We start from the raw sequence: 23,470 nt of genomic DNA, 5'->3' as shown, positions 1-23,470 counted from the left end.
AGCCATCATGACTACGCCTGCACCAAGAAAATGACTAAAAGAAATCCACTCATTTCTCTCCGAAGGACTATTGCTAACTGGCTACATATTACCTTTAAGAAAAAAAAGAGAGATACAAAATCACCTCCCCTCAAAAAAAAATTCACATACAATAGGACATAGTCCTTACTTGCTAAGAAGATAAAGAGAGTAGAAAATACACACATTTCTCATATATTTAGGTGTTCCATATACACTGGTTTCCTACTATGCTTAAGCCAGGAATTTAAGAAGGGAATTTAACAAGAATAGGGTATATCTGGGCCAGGAGTTTCCCTTGGTAAAGGTCTAATATCTGGATACTCGTGAGTAAGACCTGACGATGCTAAATAAGTTCCAACTACAGTTCCCCTCCCCCCCAAAAATTGGAACTCTTGCATGGAAGATCAAGAAGAAGATAATATACCTTAGCTGAAACCTACCTAGCAAGAAGGATGATAAGAAAGGTCACAGAAATAAGAAATGATATTTCTTTTAAATGACTTTTTAGTCATCTGATGCCTTTCCTAACACTCAGAGGTGTATCAGAAAAAAAAAAACAGTCAAATTATACTGAAACACAGAGTAATTAAACATCAAACAAGTTTCACTCCAGCAAAACGAATAAGCCAGAGAGTTAATGCTGTGCCACACTGTACCAAAAGTCAATAATATACTATATACTTAAAAATTTAAGAGGGTAGATCTCATGTTAAATGTTCTTCCCACAATAAATTGTTTAAAAAATTTAAGTATTAAAAAACGTCAAGCAATACAAAGTACCTCAATAAATTTAAGCAAAAAGGCACCAAACATGTCCGCTACATGCTAATTGCCCAAGTGTGCCAAAAAAAAAAAAAAAGGGGGGGGGGTGTCTTCTCTCTTCTCAGAGCCAGCTTCACTTATCTGCCAGGGCGGCTACTTGTGTTTTGCCTACTTCTCTAAAAAATCAAAACATGCACAAACGGGACATGGTCTTCAATCCCAGTGGCCTCTAGGGCATTTTCCTGAAAAAATACCCTGCTGTTGTCAGTCTGCACACAGAGAGCCATGTTTCATCCCAACCCACAGGAGCTAAATCACTAGTCAAAAACAAACTACAGGAACGGGATTCCACAAGATGCCCTCGTACACAACAAGAGACTGTAGTCTTGCTTTGAAAATACAGCATAGAAAGATACTCCCAAACACTTGCTGGATAGGTTTTGCTCTATTTCAAAGGAATGCCTGGCTAGGAACGGGAAGACCAAGGATCAGGAAAGAAAATGCAAAAAACTGGTTTAAGAATGTATGTATTTTTTCCCCCAAGAATTTTTGGTTTGTTACCTCCCAAACATAATACTCAGAAAGAATAAAATCCTATTTAGCATTAGATATGTAAAATGTGTATATTCATATGCCTGTTCTCTGTTCTCAATGAGTAATTTTTAAAGCATGTATAAAATACTATAGTACATCTACAGTGTCAGAAGTAAATGGTTCCTGCAACCATTTACATAAGAAACATAAAAGTTTGTAAAAAAAAATTCTCCTGGGGCACTACCACTAACATAAAACAAAGAGCACCCAGTGTGACTGTCCTAATTAGTTCTTGATCGGTTGAGCTGACTATGTGGCCAGGAAGTGCTGGAAATATGGCTAGTCTGTACTGAGACATGCTAGAAGCAGAGAATACACTCTAAATTCCAAAGAGTTAGTAAGAAGAATGGAAAATATCTGCTTAATAACTTTATTACATATTAAAATGAAACTTTGGATAAAATGGGTTAAATAAAATGTTAAAGTAACTTTATCTGAGCATTTCCTGGCAGTCCAGTGGTTAGAACTCTGCTCTCTCACTGCTGAGGGCCCAGGTTCAATCTCTGTTCGGGAACTAAGATCCCACAAGTCATGCAGTGTGGTGCAGCAAAAAAAAAAAAAAAAAAGAAGAAAAAAAGTGATTATTTTATCTGTTTCTTTTTAGATATGCCCAATAGAAAATTTAAAATTATATATATGGCTTGCAATATATGTCCAATATATTTCTACTGGACAGTGCTGGTCTAGTGGTGAAAGTGAAAGTCAAAGTTGCTCAGTCGTGTCCGACTCTTTGCAACCCCGTGGACTATACAGTCCATGGAATTCTCCAGGCCAGAATACTGGAGTGGGTAGCCTTTCCCTTCTCCATGGGATCTTCCAAATCCAGGGATAGAACCCAGGTCTCCCGCATTGCAGGCTGATTCTTTACCAGCTGAGTCACCAGGGAAAGTCTAGTAGTACTGATTCTCAACTGCAGATGTTCAACAGGATTATCAGAGAAGCTTTTTCAAAAAGCGATCCCTTGGACTGTGGTTCAAAATGAATCAGAATCTTGAGAGCCAGGAAACCAGTAGGTTTATTTCTTAAAATACTTAGCTGCTAATTCTGAGAATCACTAATCCAGAGGTTAGTGGACATAATCATGTCCTTGAGTTTTACTGAACTGAGAGTGGAATGAACACTGGTAGACAGTCTCTTGTAATTGACTTCTGTAGAATTAGAAATAATGCTTATTGCCTGATGTTGATAACAAGAACAGAAAATAACAAAAGTCCTGAGGTTAGGGGAAAAAGTTGGAACTTGGCTCAAAAATAGCTAAAACTATGATACTCTAGATTTCTTTCATAAGGGCGGTAGGTCTATGAAATAATAAAGAACTTGGCCTTTGTCCCCAGTTCCTGGGGGACAGGCTCTAAATCCTTGGAATTTCTCAAGTAACAGAAGTGCCTTCATTATTCATGAGTTCCATGGATCACACCTAGTTTATGTGAAGAGATGAGATAACTCAGGACAGGGTCTGCTCACTAGAAAAACCAAACATATGACTAGAGGGTCACCTGGACCTCTGGGGAGTGGACAGGAGCTGGAGGGTGAGTTTAATCAAGTGGCCAATGAGTCAATCAATGGTGCCATCGTAATGAAATCCTGATAGAAACGTTGGACTCTGAAGTTCAATGGAACTTCTTGGTTGGTGAACAAATTGATATGCTGGGAGGACTACGTAACCGGATTATACAGGGAAAGAAGGGGAAAACTCTGTGTTTAGGACCCACTCAGACCTCACTCTATGTATCTCTTCATTGAGTTGGTCTGGATCTGTATCTTTTATAATAAAACTGTCATTATATGTACAGTACTTTGCTGAGTTCTATAAGTTGTTTTAGTGAATTACTGAACTCGAAGGAGTCATGGGTACCCCCAAAATAATAGCCAGTTGGTCAGAACTCTGGGCAGCCGGGGAAACCTACTTGTGGCCAATTCTGAATTAGGGGCAGTTTTGTGAAGACCTGAACCCTTAACGTGTGGCATTTAACACCAGGTGGTAAATGTCAGAACTGAATTACAGTATACCAACTGATGTCAGGATAAAGTCATAACTGCAAATTGTTAACAGAAACATTTGTAAGAAAAGGAAAGATCTTACAAAACTAAATTCAAGCAAATTCATAATAACTGAATAAACTATGTTCTAAAAATTAAATACAGTATTCTGTAATTAAAAGCTGATAATTCATTTTATGGACTTCCCTGGTGGCTCAGTAGTAAAGAATCCTACCTGGCAATGCAGGAGACACAGGTTCAATCCCTGGGTCGGGAATATGCCCTGGAGAAGGAAATGGCCACCCACTCTAGTATTCGTGCCTGGGAAATCCCATAGACAGAGGGGCCTGGTGGGCTACAGTCCATGGGGTCACAAAAGGGTCAGACACGACTTAGCCACTAAACAACAATAAATTTTATACTACTAAACTAACAAAAGGGCTTTAGATCTAAAACAGCATTAAAGCAATCTGGGCATTTTCTCTGGTTTTCACAAAGATTATTTTATCTTTCCTTCTATTTTTTTAAGTCTTTATTGAAGCAGTTACAATACGGCTTCTGTTGTTTAAGTTTATAATTCTGTATACACACAACCAAGGAAGACTTTAGAAAGACAGCAAGACTACAGTGAGATTCTGTTCAGGTGTCCAGAAGAATGTGTACCCCTTGGATGTTGGGAGAGACAGGTATACATGTCTTGAAACCATATCAAGAATAATCATATCAGAGTCACACCCCTGAGAAGGAAAGGTGAATAAGATTTCTTAACAGTTCAGAGGCATACCTCTCATTTCCCAACCGACTTTCCCTCGCCAAACTGGACAAAGATCCTCAAATAAAGAAAGTGGGACAGGGAGAGCAATTCCGAAAGACAAGGGGAGCAATGAGGAGGGGAGAAGATGAGAAGCAGTGCTGTAGCCCGACTACAGATCACTGCCCAAAGCAGGAAGAAAGAGCCAAAGTCCTGAGAATTACAGAGGGTGGGAAGTATAGTGTGTAGTGCTCTACAATTATTCAAGGGATGCAGGAGAAGAAAGAAGCCCGAGCGCTGAGCCCATGTGTGCCATGAGTACCTTGCCCGCTCGCTGAAGGACAGCCATTTGTTTCTGGAAAATGAGATTCTGAAATCCATGGAGGCGAAAATGTACCGAGAGATGCTTGCTAAATCAAGGATATATGCTTTTCTCTGCCAGCCATAAGGTATTTTCGAGGGAGAGGAGTGAAAGGACCTCCTGAGACAAAGAAGACAAGTACTTTTTTCTGAAGACGCTGCTGCTCGGCTGCTGACCTCTGCTGGATCAACACTGGCATTCAGTGGCCGCAAGTCTCCGCGCACACCTCTTTGTCTCTAGAAGAGTTGCTATTGCTTTGGGTAAAGTGGCAATTCAGAACAGAACCATTTCTGTTGTCTGTAACTAAGGATCCCCAAAGACACGGTACTTTGTAATACAGAGTGAAGAACCAAAGGCCATAAAGAAGAAATGGAGGGGGTGCAGCTTAAGATTGGCTGTGGTTATTTATATTTCCTGTGGTATTACTGAGGAGAATGAAAGTATGGAAGGGAGATGACTAGAGGTGGGGATGAAATTCCTAGGCTTTTCACTGCCTGGGAATACTTAAAAAAGAAATGAGATTATTAGATAAAGTATTTTCATCTTAAAACCAAAGCAATATTTTTGTATTATTGTTAGAACTGGAAACAAATTTCCATATGTACATTTTTTTAAGGGCGTAAGAAGGTAAAATTAATGGAATTAACACAGCTTATGTGAGTAATTTACTTGAATTTAAGTTTGCTTTCTGAAGTGTGATTTTTAAAAACTAAATTTCAACTGCTAAATTTACATGTGTGTTTTTCGAGAGATCATGAAACTGGTTCAGGTTCAAACCACAGCAAACATAAAGGGGAAAAAAGGCATTCCACCCAAAATATTTTTACATCCTGTTGACTTAAACTGCTATAAATGTGATTTTCTGGCAAAACTCCAGAAAGTAGAATGCCAGTAAATTCTTTCTAACTTAAAAAAAGAAAGAACTATGCCTCCTCCGTGACAGAACACAAGTAAAAATGAATGGAATAATCTTAACCTTGTATCTCAATTAGACCATACTGCCTCCTCTCTCCAGGTCAAAGATCAAAAAGTAAAAAAACAAAAGAAATAGCTGCCAAGAGGCTCTTCTCTCATGGTTTAAATGTATTCATTGTCTGCTCTACATTTATAACTAAAAAAATCACCACAGAGAACGATCACACACATTACCCCCTCCCCACCCCCACACTCCCTGGATAGCGCTCTGGTTGGCTCAGGTGCACGCACCAGCTCAGACTCACCTGTTTGGATGCGATGTGGGCAGCATGAACTGGAATTCCACCACGCAGGTGTTGTCCTTCAGCTGCCGGTGTTGTACGCTATTAAGTTCATAGGCTATATAAGCCCTTCGAACATACACCTGGTTAAAAAATAATCCTCAGTAAATACACTTGAAACACAGAAACTCAGAAGCAGTTAGCCCAGGGAAAAGAGTCCTGAAAAGAGACGTATGGTGCAGAAGAAGGTGGTCTATGCTGACAGAAGTCCCAGTGCTGAATACATACATACATACCTTGCTTCAATTAATAAGGCTGCAGTCTTACAACTATACCCATGGCTATAAATGGAAAGGAAATCAGCCTGCCTTCACTGGACACCTCTAGGTGTGCTGAAAGCCCTTTACACTAACCTAAACTCTAGAGAAACTTTGATCATTAGCAGAAGAGCATATAGAACCATGACTGTTAATTCATTACACATGATGATTTCAACAGAAGATAAAATCAGGGACTTCCCTGATGGTCTAGAGATTAAGAATCCACTTTCTAGTGCAGGGGACATGGGTTCGATCCCTGGTGCAGGAAGATCCCACATGTCCCCCAGGGCAACAATCCCATGTGCCACAACTACAGAGTCCACGTCCTCTGGAGCCTGCACGCTGCACCTGGAGAGGAGCCCAAGCACCGCAAGAAGATCCCACGTGCCACAATGAAGACCCGATGCAGCCAAATAAATAATTTTTTTTGTAAAAAGAAGATGAAAGCAAACAGGGAGAAAAATGAGAGGTGCTGATTCTGGACCACCTGAGGCGTGAAGATACAAAACAGAAACAACTGAAGTACAGTCTCACTCATTCACTATCTTGTATCTTTCTTCTGTTTCCCCACTGGCCCAAATCAATTTTACACTGTTCATACTGCCCAAATCCTAGGCAAAATCTGAAGGCATAATTTGACATATAATATCTCAAATACACTAACTTGTCTCAAAGAAACAGCAACAGGCTGTTTCTCAGGAAAACCTGTCAGTTCAACCTCATGAACTTCACAGCCAATTTGCCGTGCACACACGATGGAACGTGGAATCCTATCAGCATGTGAGGTATACAAGGAAACTTTGCATTAAATAGCATAAAAGCATTGTAGAACACTTAGATGTTTTCCAATTTTGGTATTTACTGAGTGGGATTCATGAGTCTCCCCACAGAATACAAATAAAAAGTAACCCAAAGGAGCATGCAGAAGACTCTAGTGTCACATCACATAAAAATCATCTAAGACACTCCTTTTCCTCACCTCCAAAAAACATCTACTTGGCAAACTTTACAGCAGTATTTGGGGGCTGCAATCTTTGTGCTTAATGAGACAGGTATGCTACAGTGGACACAGCAAAGTCTGTGAGTCAGAATGAGCTGAGTTTAAATGCAAACTCTTCCACTTATTATCCATGTGAATATAGACAAGTCACTTAACCTCTCAGTCTTACTTTCTTCTACTTCATGAAGTATTTGGAGGATTAAATGAGAAAAATAAAGCACCTAAAGCACAGTTCATTAAACTTTCCTTCTCATGCTGAAATAGTTCATAAGTTCATAAGAACTGCTTGACAATTCAGAATATGACTAGAATCCATTTTACTTGGCCCAAATCACAAAATGGTACTGTTCTGATCAGCCACATATTTTTTCACTTATGGTATTATAGGGCATCCTCATCACTATGAAATGGAAGGATTCATGTACCTGCAAAGTAGAACTGAAAAATGCTGGTAGCTGTCACTGGAACCCAGACACTGGTGATCAGTTGACACACGTGACTAAGAGCAAGACCGAAGTCCAGCATTTGTTTCAGAGGAAAAGACTCTACTCTTGAGAAGCAACGTTACGGCCAAAGAAGAAGGACTGATAACAATAGCCAAGCAGGCAAAAGGAGTGGGCCAGAAGCTGAGAAAAAGGTGATGTCACGTTACTATAAGAACCCACCTCCAGAGCTGCCATCCTCACGACCTGGTTGCTGTGATAGAAGAAGTTTGGTAGGACATCAAAAATTGACGTTTCAGACAAGATGAGTTTCTGGAAGGTACAAAGACAAGCTTCAAACATTACATCCATAACAGAACAATTCCGATGGGCAATATTTAGCATTAGAAGCATTAGTGAAACTTTAAGCATTTTGTCTGCAAACTTGTAAACTTACCTTCTCTTTGCATGAACTTACCTTCTCTCTGCCTTGGCTTCCTCAGATACAAAATGGGGAAAATAATAAGACCTATCCTCAAGAGCTGTCATGTTAGACAGTATATGTAAAATTCTTAGACATGCATTAACAGTGCATTAATTATATGCTATTAAATGTTTATGGCTATTATTATCCTTTCTGACATATAGCTGAACTTAATGTTTAATATATTGTCTCAGTACTCCACTATAGTAAACCATAGATTTGAACTCTCTATTTCAAATATGAACCAAATAAACAAAAATATCTCCCCCCGCAACTCCGTCCCCACTTCCTTAGTTTCCCCAGAAGGAAATATGAGAGAAAGCCGGAAGATTCCCTTGGCTAGGTATGATAATATTATCATCATTCCCAAGTAGAAAAATACAAGATCATTCCTGAGGAAATGATGTTTAAAAAACAACAGTCAAGGTTCTTTGAATTAGCAGCAAAATTAGCCAATATTCTTTCATAAAATTGGCTCTGTACAAAGCCTAACAGTAAGCATTAAAATAAAATTACATGATTATTTAAGTAGCTTTCCCCTGTTTAACTTATTTATACATCTGATTTCAAATATCAGAAATCAACCAGTACTACCACTTCATTGTGTCCTAGAACACTTTCTAGATAAAAGCACAAGAGGTGAAGACCTCAATAGGACACTTCCATCAAGGCCAGCCTATAAAACTTTTAAGCTAAGCCACAATTCTAACAGCATTTTTATGGGGAAAAAAAAAAAGTACAAATCATCTTATAAAGTCAACAGATGAAACTTTATTACACAGAAAATCATAATTGACTGAACTGATTACTTAATTAAACTCTGCTTGGGAATGAACGGGATAGCAGTGTGGAGGGGTAGAAAGGGGCTGTAATGTATGTATACCTGCAGGTTCTCGATGCAAAACTGATGTCCGTACATGTCAATGGCTGATAGGAAGATAGACTCAACTTGGTTGTGGCGAAGCTCATATGATGGCAAATGGGAAGCAATAAGAACCTAGAGTGAGAGCAAAGTAAGAGGCGTTAAGTTCCCGAGGGAGTGATCATTCTAGGCTCCCATTAGGCGGCTCTGTACAAAAGCAATAAATATAAATCTGGGTGTTCAGGCATCAAAGATAAAACAGAGGCTGAGTACCAGCACTTCCAGGCCCTGTAACAGAAAGCCAGGGCCACCAAGTACTGCGTCTCAGGTGACTCCCGCCATATTTGCGTGGTGAGCGATCTCCAGTGGGGCGTCGGGGGAGGGAAGGGAGAGCAAACCACCTCCACCAAGCTCCATCAGTGGTGCTGGGGACTGCACAACTAGCTGCTAATTGGGGATCAGGCCTGGCAGGCAGCAGCTGTGGGGAAGGGGGACGCTGCAGAGCTAGCCTCTTGTAACTCTAAAGGGGAAAGACAGACTAGGAAAAGCTGCTCCGACAGCCCCGGGTACTCGGTAGAGGAGAGGGCGTCAGAATGTGACACCCACACGTGTGAGGGGCAGAGAGAACGAAAGCAGTGTTGCAGACAAAGAGGGACATGGTGGGACCTGAATACCCTCAGCAGGTCGCTCAGAGGTTCAATAACTTTGAGTAATTCAGTGACATGGATGCAATTGTAGAGAAAGCAGAAGGTCACTGAACAGCTTCAAATGCTGCTTCCTTGTCGATGCCCGCGCACTGGAACACAAACACAAAGGGAGTGCCAAACCCTGGCTTCCCTGCTGAAACCTTCTGGGGTGGAAATGCAGACTACGGGGTGAAACTAACTGGACTGCTCTGGGGTCGTGCTGATTGCCAGCACTGAAGATTCATTTCATCATCTTTCTGCTTTCCACACTTGATGCTTTGCTATAGACTTAAAAGTTTCACCTGCTTCTAAGCTCCCTTTGTAAAGTAAGAAATATTACACCTATTGTCTTCCTTCAGTTTCCTTTCCTCCACCTGACTTATAATGATAACGGGACTTTATGATGGGGGTGGGCTCCTATTTTAAAGAAATTTGAGGTTAATCTTTTCCATTCTCTTTAAAAAAAACATACAGCACATGAGAACATTTGTTCTGAAGGCAATGAGACATATGTGGGAAATTGCATGACCTTTGGAAGGTGCTGGGGAAGAGCTCATGAACGGACTGCCCAATCTGTGAAGACCATCCCTCCCTCCAGATAACCAACTCAGGTCCTTACCTGGCGCGCTCGCAGCGCCACCTTCGCGTTGGTGGTCTTGCTGAGTTGAGTTAGCTCTGTGAGGATATTTAGCAGCTCATCAGTGAGGGTGGGGTCCCGGCCACACAGCTGATCCTAATTGTTAATGTGACAAAGAACATACACATCCATGTTAAAAAGAACTAAACACGGAACTCTGCTCAATGTCATGTGGCAGCCTGGATGGGAGGGGGTTTGGGGGAGAGTGGATACTTGTAAATGTGTGGCCAAGTCCCTTCCCTGTTCACCCGAAACTATCAAAACATTGTTAAACTGGCTACTCTGCTGTTGCTAAGTCGCTTCAGCTGTGTTCGACCCTGCAGCCCCCATGGACTGGAGCCCATCAGGCTCCTCTGTCCATGGGATTCTCCAGGCAAGAATACTAGTGTGGGTTGCCATTCCCTCCTCTAAGGGATCTTCCCAACCCAGGGATCGAACCCACATCTCTTATGTCTCCTGTATTGCCAGGTGGGTTCTTTACCACTAGCGCCACTTAGGAAGCCCTAAATTGGCTATACCACAGTACAAAATAAGAAGCTTAAAAAAAAAGAACTGAGGTGGTGAGAACTTTGAATTGGGACAAGGAAATAAAAACAAAGTAAAGAGAGCTGGATTCCTAAGATGCAAACATCCTGTTACCTTTATCCTAAACAGTGTGATAAAGAGATCCCAGAGGAAGCTGCTGCCAAGGAGAAGCCCAAGGCCCTCAGCAAATCAGACTCAAAATTCCTAATGCATTTCTTTATGAACCAACACTACACTTCAAACATGCAGAAGAAGTGATCAGAGACCACTAAAAAGGAACAAGGGATTCTGGGTAAAAAAATAACAGATGATGTCTCAAAGTTTTAAGAGGTTTTAAATAATATAAGGCCTAAAAGCTTTCTTGGTCCCTCTACTACTTTTGGAAAGAAGGAAGAATAAGGCAAAAAGAACCATTCCTGGTGGTTTTCATTTCACAAACCAAATGTTCAGCATCCCAGAAGGGCACAGAACAGAAACATAAGCACAAATTATTCATTTACAAACACACGCTACAATTCTATACCCCAAATCATATATCCTCCTGCTGTACCAAGAACCATTCCACGATATCTAAACATGGTGAATCCTTAGATGCATTAGAGGGGAAAACCAAGCTACCATGTGATCCACTGTGTAATTCAGGACTGGGTCCTTAGTCTCCAAAAAATTAAAAAAAAAAAAAATCTCTATCATATTTTGAGAAAACGTATTTCTTCTCTAGTGCAGTATCAGTTTATTCCCTAAATTTACCCATTGTCCATGGAATTTTCATCTAAACTGAAAAAAAAAACTGCAGATGCAGTTTTTATAAATGCCCATCATTCTTGAAATTTACAGAGCAATCAGTAACAGTAGTTTGTAATACCATATCACATAGCTCCCTCTACTTGGAGTTTGAAATAAGCGCCTTTATATGTTAGTCTTTTTTTAATATATTCTCCCTCACCCCACTATCAAACAGGACATGAATGACAGCCAGATCCTAAACGGCTTCCTGTTGCTGCCTTTAACCTTTCCCCTTTCTCGATTATTGCCTTTTTCTTAAGGAATCTCCGTTTCATCTTTAACCTTCCCCATCTCAGCGATCCTTCACCACAGCAGTACAGGTACAAGTGTGGGGCTCTGGGGCAGACACACATTTCCCCAAGCACTGTTTCTGCAATCCCTACCACCTTCCACATCACAGGGTAAACAGTTTTGGAGTACTCAACGCTAACACGCTGGAAAGACAGTCTCTCAAACATTTTAAAGCAGGAAATATTTTCTGGTTCCCCAATCCACGACCAGAGGTCTGCTCCAGAATAGTAAACCACATGATGGTATTTACAGTTAAGGAAATACAAGTATTGTTTTCACCCACGCCAACAAAGGTTTGTCTAGTCAAAGCTATGGTTTTTCCAGTAGTCACCCATGGATGTGAGAGTTGGACTATAAAGAAAACTGAGCACTGCAGAATTAATGTTTTTGAACTATGGTATTGGAGAAGACTCTTGAGGGTCGCTTGAACTGCAAGGAAATCCAACCAGTCCATCCTAAAAGGAAATCAGTCCTGAATATTCATTGGAAGGACTGATGCTAAAACTGAGACTCCAATATTTGGCCACTTGACGTGAAGAACTGACTCACTGGAGGAGACCCTGAAGCTGGGAAAAATCGAAGGTGGGAGGAGAAAGGGACAATAGAGGATGAGATGGTTGGATGACATCACTGACTCAACGAACATGACTTTGCGTAAGCACCAGGAGTTGGTGATGGACAGGGAAGCCTGGCGTGTTGCAGTCTGTGGGGTCGCAAAGAGTCGGACACGACTGAGCAACTGAACTGAACTGATGCACTCATCTGGGTGGAAGAAGAAAGTGACTGTAAATTCAGGGCTTGGTTGAGCATATGGTCACAGACTGAAGGACATGTTCCTCCCATCCCAGGGCACAAAAGAAAGAGCAGGGAGACAATACAATGAAGTCTCATCTTTTACTGAGAACTCAGGAGCAAAACAGACTTTCAAGGGAATATATAAAATCACCAGCAATGGAACCCCCTGGCAGCCTAATGGTTAGGACTCCGTGCTTTCACTGCTGAGTGCCCAGATTTGACTCCTGGCTTCCCTGATGGCTCAGAGGGTAAAGCGGCTGCCTGCAGTGTGGGAGATCTGGGTTCGATCCCTGGGTCAGGAAGACCCTCTGCAGAAAGAAATGGCAACCCACTCCACTATTTTTGCCTGGAAAGTCCCATGAATGGAGAAGCCTGATAGGCTACAGTCCATGGGGTCGCAAAGAGTCAGACACAACTGAGTGACTTCACTTTCTTTTCTTTTCTGGGGAACTGGGATCCTACAAGCTGCACAGTGAGGCCAAGAAACAAACAAAATTAATAAAATCACTAGCAACAAGACTATAACAAAACAGAAGGAAAGAAGAGGTAACAGTGGGTAAGGAAAACAAGATAAGCTTTTCCTACCTAAATCCCTGTTTACCTAAGAAAGATAATCCTTTCTGAGGTACTTACTCCAGTCTTCAGAACTACCCTCTGAAAGATCCCAAAACCTAAGCAATGTCCTGGGTAACAGCCTCAGCTATCCACCAGGGAAGCCCACTCTGCAAAAAGCAAGGCTAAACTCTCAATACAACAAAAACAAGCACAAGCCAACAATAAAAGTCAGTGCAACAAAATAGAAACACCAGCCACCTACTCAACCTATATCGGACTTGATATGGACTGGTTTCCCTCCAAAGGAAATCCAGGTTTACCTTTCCAGATTACATTAAAATAATCAAATAAAAATGGAGTTACCAGCTTGTCTAACTACAGATCACATTCTAACTAAAGCACACACACACAAAACTGCTTAAAAGTAAAACCTTTTCATTTCTTCTTTCTACTATGAGAGAGGGGGTAAGAAAGGGGGTAGAGAAGCTTGCTTTCTGTAAGAAAAGTGAACTATGGAGGCTGGAAAAAAATAATAGGGAAGTAATTGTTCATTCACAATCACCAACTGACAATCTTCCTGGGCTCCCTGTGATAAAGTGCAGAAACCAGACCTTTCTAGAATATGAAATATCAAACACAGTGTGAATAAACCACTACTTCCATTAATTTATCATGCCTTGACTACTATATCCTTCTATTTTTCTGCATGTTCATTCTATTCATTTTTGAGAGTTTGATATTGAAACTCCAACTGAAAAGCTTAATTTATCTACTTAAAAAAAATAATTGTAACATATAGCAGAACTATATGTGACTTTGTTCTGTATATTCCAAGTCTCTTGTAAATGTGTTATCATACTTTCATAATTTAAAAAATAAAAGAGAAAAAAATTAAAAATAAAAAAGTTATTGTGACTTGAAAATTTTGCACTCGTGTATTATTTTCTCCATCGTCATCACTAGAACTTAGGAAAAGATTGGCAATAGAAGATTGCCTTGGAGAGCAATCTTCTCAATCCTCTCCTGTCCTTAGCCTCCACAGAGTTCAGGTCCTGAAAGAAACCATGAGGGATGGAAAGTGATTCTGTTACCAGAACCACCCATCCTAAGACATAAACCTCCAAGAGGAAGTTTATGGGCCCTTGGCCTAGAGACAGGTGTCCTTTGGGCCACTGGACAGCCCAGCATCCCCATCTGACTCTGCTGAACATTCTGTGACAGTTAACACTAAAGGGTGATGGTGCCAGCATGTGTTTCCTCAATGTAGAGAGGCAGGTTCATTTAACGAGCCTACCTCCTGATTTGGGGCTTACCTGCATAAATCTGCAAGCCAAGATGAAAATTATTTAGTAATGGTTAAGGGTGGTAGCACACACTTATTTCTTGTTTTCATTCTTAACCTGGGTGGCAGCTAATCGCAAGGAATAGCTCAGATTTGCAGAAATATAACAAGCATGCTTAAATGTCAAAACTTTTGCCAAAGTTATGCAGCTGACTTCCAGGAGAGCTCCACACAGCCAACTTGATCCTCACATCCTAAGATCTGAAGGCAATTCAAAACGAGAAGAATGTGATGTAATGGGTAATGTTCTCGACGCATTAACTACTGTCCAGATGGGTGAGGCAATAATCCCCAAACCAAAAATGGACTGGCAACTTCTTCTGGTCACAGCTAGATGTTTTTAAAATTCTTTAATTGGAGGAAAACTGCCTTACAATGTTGCTTTGGTTTCTGCCATACAACAACACAATTCAGTCATAATTATACGTATATCCCCTCCCTCTTAAGTCTCCCTCCCCTCCTCCATGCTAACCCCTCTAGGTCATCACAGAGCACCAGGCTGGGGTCCCTATGCCATTCAGCAACTTCTCACCAGCTCAAAAATACTGTGGGGCAGGTTTAACAAGAAATGTTAATGTCACCCTTATTCAGTAAACCTGGGTTTACTGAGAAAGACTTTCTCCTTATTATATATCAGACAGAATTATTTGCTGTTATGTTGAGAAGGATGGAAGGGTGTTTAAATGCTCTGGGCTTCCCTGGTGGTTCAGTTGGTAGAGAATCCGCCTGCAATGCAGGAGATCTGGCTTTGATCCCTTGGTTGGGAAGATGCCCTGGAAGAGGGCATGGCAACCCACTCCAGTATTCTCACCTGGAGAATCCCTGTGGACAGAGGAGCCTGGCGGGCTGCAGTCCTTGGGGTCGCCAAGAGTCAGATATGACTTAGCAATTAAGCACAGCACAGTCTAAACCAAATCAGAGGCTCATAGGCAGGCCACTACTCCTAGCAAAGCATGGGCCATAACACATTCATATGGACCACACCAGAAATAAGACAGAAGTAGTGAGGGAAGACTACTCAGAATCAAGATGGGTACAAGACACACAGTCGGAGAGCTATGAAGAGGTTGATCCTTTTCATCAGCACAAAATGTGGTTAAAGAGTCCCTCAAACATCTCTGAGCAATCATAAACAATGTCCTAAGCGTTTTCTTATAAAATTAAGAAATAAGAGCTTTCAAAAAATAAACTTCCTTTGTTTTCAATGTGGCACAACATTCCTCCACATGGAGAAAACTGGACAAGACTTTAGCATTTTACCTGATATTTTGCTCTCCAGATACAGCGAAAGTTTGGACGAAATTTGCTAGTGAGACAATGAGGCAAGTGATGCCACCACCTGGAAGGCAGGGTGGCTTCCTCGGAGCAGCACACATTCTGCAACACTGATTCTCAGAAGCTTGATCTTCTTGATTCCCACCCTCTAGGTTCAGAAGGCCCAGACATCATCATCTAGTTCAGCAAAGCACACCATCGACAGCCCTACTTCTAGAAAGCAAAGATGGGAAGGCTGGGCATACAACCATTGATCAGGAAGCCAAGGTAAGCAAAGAAAGGGGATCCAGCAGAGAATGCAAGCTGGGGGAATGGAACGCTGCCACAGCCAGGTGATAGCCGTCAGAGTAATCGGAACAGCTGAAATGTCTTTTACCAGCCACCCCCCTCCACTAATGCAGATGTGGGGTGGGGGACCGGACCCCCCCAAAGAAGGCAGATTGGAAAGCAGCCGTGTTCCAGCCTTCGTCCCTGCTCCCCAAGTCACTGCTAGCTGATCCTCAGCTCAGTGACAGCAATTAACTTCTTGTTTTCCAAATCTCTGGGACGAGGTCAAAATAACTGATATTTCAAAAGCAATTTAATGATATAAAAGCCTACAGATGTTTACCAAGTTTTCTTTTGTTGTTTTTTTTAAAGACAAATGTGAAATGCCAAAAGAAAGAAAAGGAAGAATCCATCTTTCTGGTTCACATCTTCAACCTTCCTCCTCCTTCCCCCTCCCCTTCCCTCTCCCTCCTCCCTGCACCCTCCTCCCTCTCTCCCTCTCCACCCCTCCTCCCCCTCCTCCTCCTCTTCTTCCTATTCATCTAAACCAAAACACTAAACAAACGACTCTTTTCTCCAAAGAGCTCGGCCTGTTGGAAAGAAAGTTTGGGTACCATCCACGCAGGTAAGAAGTAATCAGGATGACAAGGTGGGGGAAAAAAAGAACTAGCAGCAAGCCAGAGTCCCATTGGCTTCTGCCTGTCCTGACTGGCAAAAGCAGAAAGCACAGCCTCAAACCAGCTCTCTGACAGGGCCCAACGCCTCTGCAGCACCCCCCGTGTAATTACACACTTGAGTGACTGGACTCTGAAGAAAATTGAAGGCCTGAGCTCCGAACAGCTGCCATTTTCTCTCTCCATCACACCAGCGTGATTACTTGAGAAATGAACAGCCCCGGCTCAAAGCTACTCCAGAATTCTCTGAGGAAATATGGCTCCGTGTTCCAATAATGAGATTCTTAAGGCAAGCGTTACTTACAATCACTCCGCAAAAGGAGCGAGCCGAGCCCCTATATCTTACAAATTAGAATTTAAGAAACCCAGCGACAGTCTTGGACAATCATTACTCTTCTGCTGCTCCAAGGTTTCTGGGCTTTGGTCTATTTTTAGTGCAGGAAAACTGTTAAGTCCTTAAAAAGGTAATCATAATAACATGAAAACTCACTATAATTAGCTTCCTAACAGGGCAAATTCTATCCCATTTTTAGGTCCAAACTGAGAGATTCTTCCACATCCTCATCATTGCCTTTTCCTGCCAGAAAAGTCTTGGCTTTAACCAAAGGAGAATTAGCAATCCTTTTTATTAAAATTTAAGAAAAAAATCTAATTAGTCAGAGGTTTCTTCCTTCTTCCAATTGAGAGAAAGAAAATCAGCAGGTTGCCAAAGGTAATATCTTCTTTGCTGAAACCTATCACTTGGAGAAGCTGAAATATTACATTGTGCTGATATTTTTTTTTTCCTTTCAAATGCATCTGCTGGTTTCCCCACCGTCTAGCCATTCTCGGGTAGCAAAGGTAATGAACTCTCCCTATGATTACATATTTTTTAAAGTGGCTATTTCTAAAAAATGTTATATCCTCCAGAGTTAGCCACCTAGGCAGATAACTGAGAGAGTGGCACTGTTGTTAACCAGAGATGTGAAGTAGATAGTTTCCTTTCACTCTGAACCATGAAATAAAATATAGCAGAAGATGTATAGTTTTTTTTCCTCCAAGAAGAAAGGATGGAATTAAGGTTCCAAGAACGCCAATCCCACAAAAAGGCAAGAAAGAAAACCACAGGAGCAAAAAGGTAATATAGTCTCCCCAAAACACAAATATGTAGCAGCAAGGCAATTAATTGTTCATGGAGTGGGAAATTGTTCGTGGAATGGGACTGGTGGGGGGAGGTTTTGAAGACTAGCCCTATTGTCCTCTGATTCCTAGAATGAGCCAGAAAAACAGGCGAGTGGAGAACTTACAAATCATCTTTAAAAACCCTTAAGCCCACAAAAATTCTACCCACTGGTCAAATGTACATCAGTTCCACTCATGTTTACTAGTCTCACTTCTCATTGCCTCTTTCTACTAATTCTCAAATTACTGAGTTATGGAGACAAAAGCATGGATCTACTACCAATACGATAATCTGAGCTTAGACGTCCATATAAATAAGACAGGAAGGGGGATCAAAGAAGATGAGGAATAAACTTAAGTGTTTTTTGAGTCAGGGAGGAACAGTACTAGACTTCTAACAGTTGTTTTTTGTTGTTAAGTTTTGGATATGAGAGCCATTGCTGACATTCATAGAACAAACAAAAGTTATAATGGGACAGTACACTGGCTAGATAGGGCTTCCCTTGGTGGCTCAGTGGTAAAGAATCCTCCTTCCAATGGAGAAGACACAGGTTTAATCCCAGGGTTGGGAAGATCCGCTGGAGAAGGAAATGGCAACCCACTCTAGTATTCTTGCCTGGGAAATCCCATGGACAGAAGAGCCTGGTGGGCTACAATCCCTGAGGTCACAAAAGGGTCAGACATAACTTAGCAACTAAACAACAATATTGGCTAGATAAGAATCCATTTTAAAGCTCCTGTCATGAGCGACAACAGGAATGGGGAAACATGAGGCAACTTTAAGTAGAGTCAAGGGCTTTGAGTTCTTGAGTAAGATGATATGAATAAGCCTCTTCAATAAATGGTGCTGGGAAAACTGGACAGCTACATGTAAAAGAATGAAACGAGAACATTTCTTAACACCACACACAAAGATAAACTCAAAATGGATTAAAGACCTAAATGTAAGATCAGAAACTATAAAACTCTTAGAGGGAAACACAGGCAGAACATCCGATGACATAAATCAAAGCAGATTCTCTATGAACCACCTTCTAGAGTAACGGAAATAAAAACAAAAGTAAACAAGTGGGACCTAATTAAACTTAAAAGCTTCTGCACAGCAAAGAAAACTATAAGCAAGGTGAAAAGACAACCCTCAGAATGGGAGAAAATAATAGCAAATGAAACAACTGACAAAGGATTAATTTCCAAAATATACAAGCAGCTCATAAAACTCAATATAAGAAAAACAAACAACCCAATCAAAAAGTGGGAAGAAGACCTAAACAGACGTTTCTTCAAAGAAGACATACAGATGGCTAACAAACACATGAAAAGATGCTCAACATCACTCATTATTAGAGAAATGCAAATCAAAACCACAATGGGATATCACCTCACACCAGTCAGAATGGCCATCATCAAAAAGTCTACAAACAATAAGTGCTGGGGAAGGGGTGGAGAAAAGGGAACGTTCTTGCACCATTGGTGGGAATGTAAATTGATACAGCCACTATGGAAGATGGTATGGAGATTCCTTACAAAACTAGGAACAAAACCACCATATGACCCAGCAATCCCACTCCTAGGCATATCCCCTGAGGAAACCAAAACTGAAAAAGACACATGTATTCCACTGTTCATTGCAGCACTATTTACAATAGCTAGAACATGGAAGCAACCTAGATGTCCACCAATAGATGAATGAATAAAGTTGTGGTGCATATACACAATGTAATATTACTCAGCCATAAAAAGGAATGCATTTAAATCAGTTCTAATGAGGTGGATGAATCCAGAGCCTATTATACAGAGTGAAGTCAGTCAGAAAGAAAAATATCATATTCTAATGCATATATACAGAATCTAGAAAAATGGTACTGAAGAATTTATTTATAAGGCAGCAGTGGAGAAACAGACATAGAGAATAGACTTATGGACATGGGGAGAACAGAGGAGAGGGTAAGATGTGTGTAAAGAGTAATATGGAAACTTACAATACCATATGTAAAATATGCTGTGTGTCTCAGGGAATTAGCTGTGTGTCTCAGGAAACTCAAACAGGGACTCTATCAACCTAGAAGGGTGGGGTGGGGAGGGAGACAGGAGGGAGGTTCAAAAGGGAGGAAATATATATATATACCTATGGCTGATTCATGTTGAGGTTTGACAGAAAACAACAAAATTCTGTAAAGTGATTATCCTTCAATTAAAAAATAAATTAATTTTAAAAAATGATATGAATAACTGGCAGAACAATTCTTTCCCAACTGGAGCAGGTTCCTTCAGGTCAAGGACAAAGACGGGCGTGAGAAACTATTAACCCACAATCCAAGCCCCACTCATCCCAGAATCACATAAGACAGGAGCTGTTCCTCTGACCATAGCCATCACAGGGAGAAACACTTTTTCACATCGTCAACCATCCTTACAGGTTCTGAAAAATGGTACTCACGATAAGCATGGTGACCAGAAGATTCTTCTTGGTGACTTGAGCATGAGAGAAGATGTAGTTCAGTACAGTGTTCATATCACTTTTGTTCTCCTCCCGGAGGGCAAACACACATTTGTCATAGTGACCTACAAGCAGCAAAAAGAAGTGGGCACCACCCACGTACGCACGTTCACATTTACATGTTATTTAGAAAATTAATAAGCAGTGAGAAGAAACATCTTGAGAATTTTCTTAGATTTCTATAGAATTGGCAGTGTGGTTTATTAAGAACAACTCTGGGCTAGGAGTCAGGTAATTTGGTATAAAAGTCCTGGGCTCAAAGCTTAGCTCTGTTATCAAATTGTGATGGGCTCCTGGGCAAATCACTTTACCTCTCTAGGTCTTATTTTCATTTAAAAAATTTGACAGGTGGGGAAGGTGTGTCTTAGGGCCTGAGATCCACCACCCCTCCCCCAAGCCTTACTCTAAACTCTCTTATTTAGCTTCCTGCAATGATTTCCTTGGGCTTCCCAGGTGGCACTAGTGGTAAAGAATCTGCCTGCCGATCCTCAAGAGACATGGGTTTGATCCTTGGGTTGGGAAGATCCTCCGGAGTAGGAAATGGCTACCCGCTCCAGTATTCTTGCCTGGAGAATTCCCTGGACACAGGATCCTGGTGGGCTACATCCATGGGGCTGCAAAGAGTTGGACGAGACTGAGCACACGACCTGAACAACATGGTTTCCTTAGAAGAGAGGGTTCGGCTACTTAAAAAGAAATGTCAACACCATTAAACCCCAGCTAGAGATTCTGGTTCCATGCTCGACTCACTGAAACTGTTTCATCCCAACTAGAAAGCGTGGTTTTAGTTCAAAACTAAAACACCCAAACTTATCAGTATCCACAAGAAGGATGGCTGCTTCCTCTGGAATCAACATTTTCCACAAAGTAGTTAAGCAATGCCTAGGAATTCCAAATCCAAACTAAGGCATAGATCAGGGAGAACCCTGCATGAAGATAAAAGGTCCATAGGGAGAGTACAGTTATGCATATTTTCATTGGCCTTTCACAAGGCCACCAGGGGCAGGTTAGTTCTCACTTGCAGGGCTATGTTTTGTAACAGAAGCATAAGCCTCAGGTATACCGTAGTGACTTCTAACGTGGGATGTAAGTAATATTAGTTCTTTAGAAAACAGCTTACCTTAGAATTAAATTTACAAGTAAAGGAGAATGAGCATCTGAATAGTCTCAAGGGTCAGAGTTTTTATGAAATCATGGAAATACTAAAGGATTATCACTTAGTTCAGACTGTATGTTAAGTTACAAACGGGAACAGTGGCATTCAAACTGCACTGCCATGGATTCCTAGAACATCAAGCACAATCAACCAAGGCAACTCTGCTTTTATCTGTTGTTTTTTTTTAAGGATTATTTTGATGTGGACCATTTTTAAAGTCTTTATTGGATTTGTTACAATATTGCTTCTATTTAATGTTTTGGGTTTTTTGGACTGGAGGTATGAGGAATCTTAGCTCCCCAACCCGGGATCAAACCCACACGCTCTGCATTGAAAAGCAAAGCCTTAACTGCTGGACCACAAGGGAAGTCCCCTATCTGTTTTAAATATTAGTGACTGACATAAGATTTTTTTTCAAAATCAAACTAAATATATTTGAAAAACAGTGAACTTCAATATTTAGAGAGCTGCCAATTTCATTAAAGATCCAATTGGGACAAAATGGAAGTTGTTGGTTATCCTATATAAATTCATATTTCTCCTAAGACTTAAAGTGACAACAGAAATGTATCTTGGTAATGGAAATTACTAGGGCCAGGGGAAATATGAAGAACATTTACCCAGGGGAGAGGCAGTGGAGACTCTAAGCAGAAAGAAAGCAATGATACCAAGTGCCTCTTTTAGAAAAACTTTTAATTGTGAAATATACAGTCAGAAGAATAAACACCCAATTAACTACCATCTAACAGAACATTTTTAGTATTTTTGAAGGCTCTATATGCTCCTCCTCAAAGATAACCACTAAACTGAATTTTATGTTAATCATTCTTTTGCTCTTCTTTACATTTATCACAAATGTGTGTGTGTGTGTGTGTGTATATATATATGTATCCATGTATGTATATATTCACTTTACCTGTTTTCAACTTGATAACAATGGAATCATTGTGTTTGGATCCTTCTGTAACTTGTTTATTTCCCTCACCATTATGTTTTGGAGATTCATCTTTGTTCCATTTTCACTGCTATAGACTAATCCATTGTAGGAATATACTAGAGTTCAATTGTCTATTCAACTTGTATATATTTGGGTTGCTTCCAGTCTTTTTTGCCACCAACAGTCCTGTATATGTCTCCTTAATAAACATGTGTAACAGTTTATCTAGAGCATATCATCTAAGAGTGAAATTGGTTGGTTGAAGAATATAAATAAGTTCAACTCCATTATGTACTGATGAACTGTTTTCCAAAGTGGTTGCAACAATTTGCACTTTTACTCACAGAAGTGGTGGAAGATGATGTGAATTTAAAATTTTTGCCAATCTTACTGTGGTTTTGGTTCATAGCTATCTAATTAGTAAAAGATCTAACATCTTTTCATTAATCATTTGGGTGTGATCATTTGTGCTTCCTCTTCTGCAAATTATCTTTTTTTTTATCTTTTGCATATTTTTCTATTAGGTCGTCTTTTCCTTATTGACTCAAGGCAGTGCTCTATAGATTCTAATCCTTTCTCAGTTGTTATGATTTGTAAATATCTTCCTCCACTTTATGGCTTGTATTTTCTAAGTCTTTTTATGGGATCATTTCATGAACAGAAGTTCTTCAGTTCAGTTCAGTCTCTTAAGTGAGGTCAAGCTATTTATGCTTCTCCTTTATAGTTTGTTCCTTCCGGTTGTACGTGACAAAATCTTCTTGGTCCTGAGGTCATAACGATATTCTCCTAAAAACTGAGTAGCTGTGCCCCTTTAGCACATGTTTAAGTTTTAAATTAATCTGGAATCAATTTGGGGGCATCTTGTCTAGGCTAGGAATCTTTTTTGGGGGCTGGGGGGTGGTGGCAAATGAATAATCCATTATCCAGTAGCAACTATCCTTTCCCATGACTTACAACACCTGCCCTGTTGTAAAGTAATTTTTCATATATCTGCCTCTGGGTTAAGAGAGCCAATGTTCCATTGTTCTATTAATCTGTCCTAACACCAATATCACAATCTCTTCATTAATATGGTTTTATCTCAAATCTTGATATTTAACTGGACAAATAACTCCACAGTGTATTTCTTTAGA

At 40.6% G+C, this 23,470-nt stretch overlaps 1 protein-coding gene across 9 annotated transcripts in view; it reads right to left on the bottom strand.

Annotated features, from left to right (window-relative positions):
- The window catches only part of ACACA (acetyl-CoA carboxylase alpha), a 271,850-nt gene that overhangs the window by 118,276 nt on the left and 130,104 nt on the right, over positions 1 to 23,470 (bottom strand). For all 9 annotated transcript variants that reach the window (XM_065911051.1, XM_065911053.1, XM_065911050.1 and 6 more), the window contains 5 exons: positions 20,185 to 20,309; positions 10,059 to 10,172; positions 8,775 to 8,888; positions 7,651 to 7,740; positions 5,690 to 5,808 (listed from right to left, as the gene is read on the bottom strand). In XM_065911051.1, the coding sequence (XP_065767123.1) occupies positions 5,690 to 5,808; positions 7,651 to 7,740; positions 8,775 to 8,888; positions 10,059 to 10,172; positions 20,185 to 20,309 (562 nt within the window). The remainder of the gene's footprint in view (positions 1 to 5,689; positions 5,809 to 7,650; positions 7,741 to 8,774; positions 8,889 to 10,058; positions 10,173 to 20,184; positions 20,310 to 23,470) is intronic.

Source organism: Muntiacus reevesi, chromosome 18, assembly GCF_963930625.1.
Source record: "Muntiacus reevesi chromosome 18, mMunRee1.1, whole genome shotgun sequence".
Lineage (NCBI taxonomy): Eukaryota > Metazoa > Chordata > Mammalia > Artiodactyla > Cervidae > Muntiacus > Muntiacus reevesi.
This window is presented reverse-complemented; position numbering and strand designations above follow the sequence as displayed.